Source organism: Henckelia pumila, chromosome 1 (assembly GCF_033568475.1).
Source record: "Henckelia pumila isolate YLH828 chromosome 1, ASM3356847v2, whole genome shotgun sequence".
Classification (NCBI taxonomy): domain Eukaryota; kingdom Viridiplantae; phylum Streptophyta; class Magnoliopsida; order Lamiales; family Gesneriaceae; genus Henckelia; species Henckelia pumila.
Genome location: NC_133120.1, coordinates 110576948 through 110586444, shown reverse-complemented (window position 1 = coordinate 110586444; position 9497 = coordinate 110576948). Strand labels below are relative to the sequence as shown.

The following is a 9497-nucleotide window of genomic DNA, read 5'->3' as shown; positions in this document are numbered from 1 at the left end:
GTCGAACTTTCCTAAAAAAGGCCCCAAAATGATTTAATTAAGCGTAATATGTGTTCGCGTTCTTTTAGTTCCATGATATTCTTTTTGAATTAAATCAATACATTAAAAAAAATATAAATAACTAAACAATACTATTCAGACTATAAAAAAAATAATATTCAGAAAATTTTATTGTATTTAAACAATAAGATCAAACATGTCCAAAATTATCACTAAAATGCAACCCTCCTTACAATTTTGGAGCTAAAAATACTAATTAAGTCTGTATAATCAAGTTGTTCAGTAACTTCTTTCTCAATTGACAACATAGCCAATCCATTCAATCTTTCTTCTGACATGGTTGATCGTAGAAAAGTTTTGATAAGCTTTAACTTTGAGAAACTTCGTTCTGCACTCGCTACTGTAACCGGGATAGTCAACAAAATTTTATAAGCAATTTGAGCATTTGAGAAACAACCATCCATTTTCTTTAAGTAATTCACTACATCAATGGTTGTTTTGGCTTCTCTTGGTAATGAACACTTCAGGAATGTCAACTCTGAGAATAAATCATCCCCACTAATATCAGAACAACCCCTATGAGTCAAAGAACTTTCAAGATTCTTACAAGATCTCAACAATACTTCATCATCTGTAAGTTGTAGCTTCTCCAGATTAAACAAAAAACCAAATAATTCTTCGTACTTTTGGAATTGTTCAAACCGAGTTGTCATAGAAGAACGAGCTTGATCAACAATAAATAGAAAATAGTTGATTCGAAAAGATTCTGCAGCTGACTGTGTCACTTCTTCAATGTTACTTTCACCAAATTGTTTTTTTTTCTTCGAACAACGCGTTTCTCTTGAAAAACAGCTTCAATGCCCATCTCACAAGTCATTTCTTTAGCTTCAACCATGGCTTTATCATAACCATCTTCTCTAAATTCCTCTAGAAATAAAATAATTCCTTCTAAAAGTTTGACAGCAACATCAATATCCATATTTTCAGATTGAAGAAATTTACTCACAGTGTTGATAGCATACAACAACTTATACCAAATTACCACACCAAGCAAGAATTAATTCAAAATTCTCAAGTTCATGTAATGCTAAGGACTCAGCTTCGCTCTTCGTCTTAGGATCTTCGCTTTTATTTGCCAAATCATACAAAGCATCTCTTATTTGTGAAGTTTGCTCCTTTATATGTTTAACACTCTCAACATGACTTTCCTAGCGTGTTTGTGACAATGGTTTAACTGTCAAACCCTTCACATGATCTTTAAAAATCTTCCATCACTTGATAGAAGAGGAGAACAATGTATAGATCCGTTGTATAACTCCAAAAAATGACATAGCCTTAGGACAACAATTTGCCATATCAGACAAATCTAAATTAGGACTATGACAGCCACAAGGATTGTAAAAAGCTCTGGGATTCATTTTAAGTAACCTTTATGCCTCCCTTTCATATTAGATCCATTATCATATCCTTGACCTCTAATATCATTAATGTCAAGATCAAGATTGACTAAAGCATTTTTAATATGCATAAAAATCCCAAGTCCCGAAGTATCATCAACCTCTAAATATTGCACCCAATATTCTTCTACTTTTGTGGAACTTTCTGAATCATCTAAACATCGTATGACAATGGACATTTGCTCCTTATGACTGACATCAGGAGTACAATCTAATATGATTGAAAAATATTTTGCTCTTCTAACCTTTGCAAGTATTGTTTTTCTTACCTCACTTGCCAACATCTGTATCAACTCATTCTGAATTTTGCAACCGAGATATGTAGTGTAAGTCACATGGTCTTTAATCCTCCGGAGGTGCTCTTTCATTACTGGATCAAACACTGCGGTCATTTCAATTACCAGTAGGAACAAACCATTGTTTTCAGCATAAAGTTTTTCACAACTTCCTTGAAATGTGATAAGTGCATTTTGTGCGCATTATTTTATGTCTATTTTTCATGCATATGTTTGGTCTCATATTGTTTTATGTATTGTTTTTGTGTGATTTATTGCTTATTTGTGCATTTCACTCTCCGGGTTAATTTTGTAGGAAAATAGGTTTTTGAAGAATGAATTACGGAGCAGCCTTGGTAAAAAATTCAAATTTAATTATAGAGTGCTCAAGGTGTTTTGAAGCTGCTTTACAAATTTCAACTCGATCCGACGGCTGAAATTCAAGTTATATTTTTCAAGATAACTGCGCGCTGAAAACTGGAGGCAGAACTTTTCAAGCCATGGCGTGATTTTTTCTGCGCCGTGGCGTGAACCGAGGATTTTGAAGAAGTGAAAACAGAACTTTTCACGCTAAGGCGTGACTTTTCTGCGCCATGGCGCGACGCAGACTGAAAAAATATTAATTTTCTAACATTAAAAGTTGCGATTTTTTGGGGCTTTATTGGATGGGCTTTCAACCACATATAAAAGGGGACATATCAGACGTGAGAAATGGTTCCGAAGTTCCACACATCAGAAACGCAGGAGAGGGAGACGGCGTGAAGAACTCAACCAGAAATAAGAACCGCAAACACTAGTTTTATATTTTCTCCTTCTTTCTTTTATATTTGTTGGGATTTAGGGGATCCTACCCCCAAAACTTTGTTTTGATTTCTTCTTGAAGATTGAATTTGGTTTTTATGCATTCTTGATTATATTATTGTGTTTATTGCAATTTTGGAGATTGATCAACTTTGAATTGATTTTATGTGTTATAATTGATACTGAAAGGAGATTTTATAACATGATAGGGTAATATAGTCCATGAATCTACAACTTGCATAGACATATGAGGTTGGATACATGTTGATAGTCATAGTCCAATAGGTCGAAAGCTAGAGGATTCCACAAATCGTTAATGCAATTGCAATTGTTAAATAACACAAGGACACTTGGTTATTGCAATTTGTTAATTAGATTAATATAGCTCGACAGAGTATATTGATAGATTAGGAAATTCCGTCAGAAGCATGACTTGAGAACTGAATTTCAATCATTAGAGAAGAAAAAAGGGTAGGTGAACCGAGATCCTAATAATTGTTTATTTATTTTTTGAATTTAATTTTATTATTTTTTTTGTTTCATATTTTATTTTAGTTTATTAATTTATTATCATCTTATCTTTATTAACTAAAGAATAATACTTGAGGTGAATTTTTCAAACATCAATCTCTGTGGGACGATACTCGTACTCATGTACACTATATTATTACTTGACTCGTGCACTTGCGATTTATTCGAGCTTAATTGATAGACATATTTGAGTTGATTTTCTGTGGTAGTATTTGCTCGACCAAGTTTTTGGCGCCGTTGCCGGGGATTGAAATTGACAAATTTTACTTTTTGTTATTTCTTTGGTTAATTCTTTTATTTATTCTACTTTATTCCTGCGTGAGCTACCATTTTCTATTTTATTTTTGCAGGAATTCATCTGGTGTAATACTTTGAGATGTTCCATCGACAAATATTCATAAGTTTTACCCAACAACACCGAGAGCCAACATAAATTTTCTCTTCCCATGTTTACCAGCTGTTATGGGGTGTTGTTGAGGTGACGAGTTTAAACCACATTTATCTGGCCAAGCTTGAGGGCACATGGAACAAAGACCCATTTGTGGTGTCATTTGACACTTACTATGGGCGTCAGCGGCTCTTTAATGAGTGCTTTTGAGGGTCGAGCCAAGGACTGAAAATCAGGCGCTACTTGGGAGGCAACCTAAGAATTCTAATTCTTTTTGTTTTGTTTATTTAATTTCAGTTTTTTTATTGTTGTTTTGTGTTAAGTTGATCATGTTTAATCCCTCAAAATTTTTGATTTGCAAGGCGAATATTTTGGATTATTGATGGCCTAAGAAATGTGGTGCAGCAGCGGCAGATGGATATACACCACGATGATTGACCAGGGGAGTGTTATTTTGTTTTCATTGTGTTTATTTCTGTTTTGAATTTTTTCGTTTCTCATTTTGTTCATTGTTCTAGAGCATTGAGGGAATGCTTTGGATAAGTATGGGGGGTGTTATTTAGTTTTGTTTCGTTCGTCATTATGTTTTTCATTCATATGGTTTAGATTATTGCATATAGTTAGTATTCATGCATATCATTATGTTTTGTGTTTGTCTTATGTGAATAAGTAGAATGATGACTGTTAGCCAATGATGATAGAGTTGGAAAAAATTGTTTTTGAAAAAATGTTGCTTTTGATTGAACATGAGAAGCTGTTGGTTGAATCGTGAATCATATTAAGCACGCATGCTAGACTTGTGTAGTGTAGCGAAGTAATTGATGAAGTTCGTGTTTGTTTGACCATTGCACGACAATAGATGTTTGTTAATCATGATAGTGTCTTTGGATTCTTGATAGTTGTTAGACATTGCATGTATAATCTTGGGCGTACCAACAATTTTTTGAAAAATCTTTTTGGTTGCTAAAGTTAACTCCATCCGGGTTACGAGCGAGAGATTGAAATCCTAATCCCTTGTTTTTGACTAAGTATGCGGAGTCCATGGGGTTAATAAAAATTTTTAAACAAATTTTAAAATTACAATTCCATCCGGGCTTGGACAATGATTGAAATTCTTGTCATTGTTCCATAGCTAAGTCTGCGGGTTAAATGGGATTGATGCTCCATCCGGGCTATAGACGAGGGGATTGAAATTCTAATTTTATGTTAGTTATAGCTAAGTTTGCGGATAATTATTGGGGCTTATAAAACAATATCGGGTGCAAAATCCGGAGGTACATAATTAATTTCAAGAAAGTACATGTTTTTGTTTGGGATTGTTGAGATGACGGAGTGCTGGATTGTGATACTTGCATTGAATTGTCAAAGGTCGCTAAACATTCTTAGGATGGATTCTTTTAAAGTTGCACGAAGCTGGAATAACATGGAACACACACAAGTTTACGTTAAACTGATAGTTTATTGTGAACAATCTGAAGTTTGTGGTTTTAAATTTTTGAATGTGGGAACTTTTCGGAGGCTGTGCACGTTCATGATTCATTGTTACTTTTGTTGTTGTTTGCATATTGTTTTGCATGTCTTGCTCGAGGGCGAGCAATAATTAAGTATGGGGGTGTTGATAAGTGCATTTTGTGTGCATTATTTTATGTCTATTTTGCATGCATATGTTTGGTCTCATATTATTTTATGTATTGTTTTTGTGTGATTTATTGCTAATTTGTGCATTTCACTCTTCGGGTTAATTTTATAGGAAAATAGGTTTTTGAAGAATGAATTACGGAGCAGCCTTGGTAAAAAATTCAAATTTAATTATAGATTGCTCTAAATCCAATCTTCACCGTTCCGATTTTAGTACAAGGTGTTTTGAAGCTGCTTTACAAATTTCAACTCGATCCGACGGCTGAAATTCAAGTTATATTTTTGAAGCTAACTGCGCGCTGAAAACTGGAGGAAGAACTTTTCAAGCCATTGCGTGATTTTTCCTGCGCCGTGGCGTGAACCGAGGATTTTGAAAAAGTGAAAATAGAACTTTTCATGCTAAGGCGTGACTTTTCTGCGCCATGGCGCGACGCGGACTGAAAAAATATTAATTTTCTAACATTAAAAGTTGCGATTTTTTGGGGCTTTACTGGATAAGCTTTCAACCACATATAAAAGGGGACATATCAGACGTGAGAAAGAGTTCCAAAGTTCCACACATAAAAAACGCAGGAGAGGGAGACGGCGTGAAGAACTCAACTAGAAACAAGAACCGCAAACACTAGTTTTATATTTTCTCCTTCTTTCTTTTATATTTGTTGGGATTTAGGGGATCCTACCCCCAAAACTTTGTTTTGATTTCTTCTTGAAGATTGAATTTGGTTTTTATGCATTCTTGATTATATTATTGTGTTTATTGTAATTTTGGAGATTGATCAACTTCGAATTGATTTTATGTGTTATAATTGATACTGAAAGAAGATTTTATAACATGATAGGGTAATATAGTCAATGGATCTACAACTTGCACAGACATATGAGGTTGGATACATGTTGATAGTCATAGTCCAATAGGTCGAAAGCTAGAGGATTCCCCAAATCGTTAATTCAATTGCAATTGTTAAATAACACAAGGACACTTGGTTATTGCAATTTGTTAATTAGATTAATATAGCTCGACAGGGTATATTGATAGATTAGGGAATTCCGACAGAAGCATGACTTGACAACTGAATTTCAATCATTAGAGAAGAAAAAAAGGGGTAGGTGAACCGAGATCCTAACAATCGTTTATTTATTTTCTGAATTTAATTTTATTATTTTGTTTTGTTTCATATTTCATTTTAGGTTATTAATTTATTATCATCTTATCTTTATTAACTAAAGAATAATACTTGAGGTGAATTTTTCAAACATCGATCTCTGTGGAACGATACTCGTACTCATGTACACTATATTATTACTTGACTTGTGCACTTGCGATTTATTCGAGCTTAATTGATAGACATATTTGAGTTGATTTTATGTGGTAGTATTTTCTCGATCAAAATGCTAAATTATTCTTCGTTAATAGTTGAACAACTGCGATTATCCTCTGTAACACTTGTTTTCAATGTTCTCTTTCTTTTTTAAGTTGTACTTGAACGCCTGCATCAATCACTTTATTTGTTCTCAACCTTCTTTCCAATTCAAGCCAATTCATCATGCACTCCATATGCTCATTACTCGCTTCATGATTTGCAAGACAACGACTCAAATTGTGCCAATCATTATATCCTTCATTAGCTAACTGACCATATCCAGCCACTGTAGCGCTATCCTTAGGAAATACATTACGAACATCTCTTTTTAGACCTATTTCTACTAAAAAATCTCTAACTCTCTGATCAATGTTGTCCCACTTCCCCGGATCATCATAGTAAGTCTCCTGATAATTAAAGTTCTCATGTTGAACATACTCATCATCTTTCTCATTATCATTCAATTCATCGACATCTTCAGTATCAATCTCATTATCATCCAATTCATTATCTTGTTCTCTACTAATTGAATTATCAACCATGTTTTCAACCTCCACAAGCGTTTTTTGTTTGAAACAAAGTACTTATTGATATCTCCAGCTTGACTTCGAATTAATTCTTCAACATTTTGCTTTCTTTTTCTTTTTTGAGACCCAGACATGTACTTAGGAGGCATGGTAAACCTAAGAATTTAACAATTAGATGAAAATTTTAATAAATAAATCACACAAAAAAATTATATACTCCTCTTATTCATTGAAAATTTATAATAAATAAATCATAATTTCCAATTCAGATCAGATTTTCTATTGTCACTTATTAAGTATTTAAGTGCATACAAATTTATTGATCAATGAAACAACTTGCAAACACCATATATAAATCTGTAAAAGGATCTGCCTTGATTGGAACTCATGCATTATCATGAAATTATAGCATTATAAGTACACCTTAGTTCTTCTAATGAATGAAGATAACATCGTTATTCAAATGCTTTTAATCAGACGGGTCAGCATAAAAATAAAAACATAAACCTAGTCAGTGCACACAGCACACAGATAATACCTCCATCATTCCCAGCTTACAAATGGATATAGTTACCAATAAATTTTTTCAAGGGATAGATTTTACTGTGTCCTAACCATCATTTATGTGATTAGAAAATTAATCAAAAGTTGAACTCACAAAACCTGCAACTATTCCTCAAATTCCTTTCATCTTACGTGTACTACCAAGAAAGAAAGAAAAAACAATTTTTTCATGTCAATTCTTCCCAATTGCCTTTTCTGATTGACTATATGTTAGATATCAAATTCACAATTTTCAATTATCATCTCTTTGATCAACAATATATCATTGTTACCAAAAAAACTAATTCGAACATTTTATCAAACAGTTTAAGTACAATAATTCAAACGTTTTATTCAAATAATTTTTAACATTTCTCCATTAAAAAATTATCTCAATGTCTCAATCTAGTTATGAAATAATCAAATAAACAAATATTTAGGAAAATATATAGCACACGAGAATTGAGAAAAAAACCTTCGAAAGAAACCAAATGTGATGTCGTAATGTTGAATTGAAATCTAATTGTTTTCTGTAAACTTTCGTTTATGGTTGGAAAAAGGCTGGGCAATGAATTTTGATTTGGCTATACTATAGTTTTTTTTTTTTTTTTTTGTGAGAGTGAGCTATACTATAATTAACTTTATACTAATAATTTTTTTTTAAAAATTTATGGGCCCCCAAATTTATTGGGCCTGAGTCAAAGGACTCTTTTGCCTCCTACAAGGAACGGCCCTGACTTTATATAATATTTATCAGATCATATCTAATATATATCTTTTTTTAAATTGTGTAGATTTGATATGATCAAATCAAAAGAATCCTACGCCTACAAGAAAACATGTTGAAGAAGGATTATTGTGTTATTTAAGGAGTTGGACGTACACCGATCAAAGAGAGAGTCCGAAAGCAATACTCTTAAGAGAGCTTCTGTGCGTACAACAAAGATCATTCTGAAGATCTTATAAAGCTTAGTTGAGGTCGTGTTCTAGTTTGATGCCTTGAAGAACACGATCATAGATTGAAGAGTGGCGTTTCATTGAGTTTTTGGCATCAATATTTTTCAAACTCCTTGCTTCGTTTTCTTTATTCTATTTCATATAGAATTTTTAGGAGAACTTTTACTCTTTATTTTCTCATATGTTTTGAGAAATTGATTTTTACAATAATCACTAGTTTTAGGGTTTGTAAACCTCTTTGAGTATTTTTCTAGTGAAATTTTGCCCTGAGGCGCTGTAAGAGTATTTTATACTCTTGCTTAAATTATTTGAGTCTATTTATTTGGTTGCTTGTTTATTTTATTCACGCCTAAATTATATTCCGCTGCAAATTACTCAAAGTGTTATTGTAGGTGTTGTCAACACCTCAAACTGTTTTATGTACAACCCCCATTTCCTTACAATTTTCATGGAAAATTTCACGTTTAATGTTGCATAAACCCCAGGTTGAAGGGCTGAAACATCCTTGAATATTTACAAGTGCGCGGGAAAAGGCGCAATCACAGCTTTCGATGGCACGTTGGCCCTATGTTGTCATGCTACCTGGAAAATTTACACTAGCTAGCATAAATAAATAAGACCTTTTGTGTGTATTTAAATATATCGTTAGAAAAGCTTACCTTAAAATATATATATATATATATAGAAAAGCTTACCTTAAAATATATATATAAAAGCTATATTCCGGATTAATTATGTTGATTGTTTTTTAATCAAATTAATTATTTAGTCTATGCTTACGATTAAAAATATAAAATTTAGTGCAACTTTTCACCGCATGAAAGTTTTATACTACTCCACACGTTCCGATTATACTACTAAACAAAACCAATTATAATTCAAGCAAACCAAAATAAGGAAAAAACCAATCCAATCCAAAAAAGTTAGGTCCTTCGTGGCCTCAAATTATATCTCAAAGCAGTTACGCTCCTGATCATCTGCTTTGAATACTGATCTAAATATAGAATCTCATTAACTGT

The 9497-nt window shown here is 32.8% G+C and overlaps 1 protein-coding gene across 1 annotated transcript; it reads right to left on the bottom strand.

Annotated features, from left to right (window-relative positions):
* Positions 1-212: 212 nt before the first annotated feature.
* Positions 213-1849, bottom strand: LOC140872488 (uncharacterized). The gene is made up of 3 exons (XM_073275335.1): positions 1429-1849; positions 800-948; positions 213-644 (listed from the first exon to the last, which is right to left on the bottom strand). Exons 1-3 carry the CDS (start codon positions 1847-1849, stop codon positions 213-215), a joined length of 1002 nt encoding a protein of 333 aa, XP_073131436.1.
* Positions 1850-9497: the final 7648 nt, after the last annotated feature.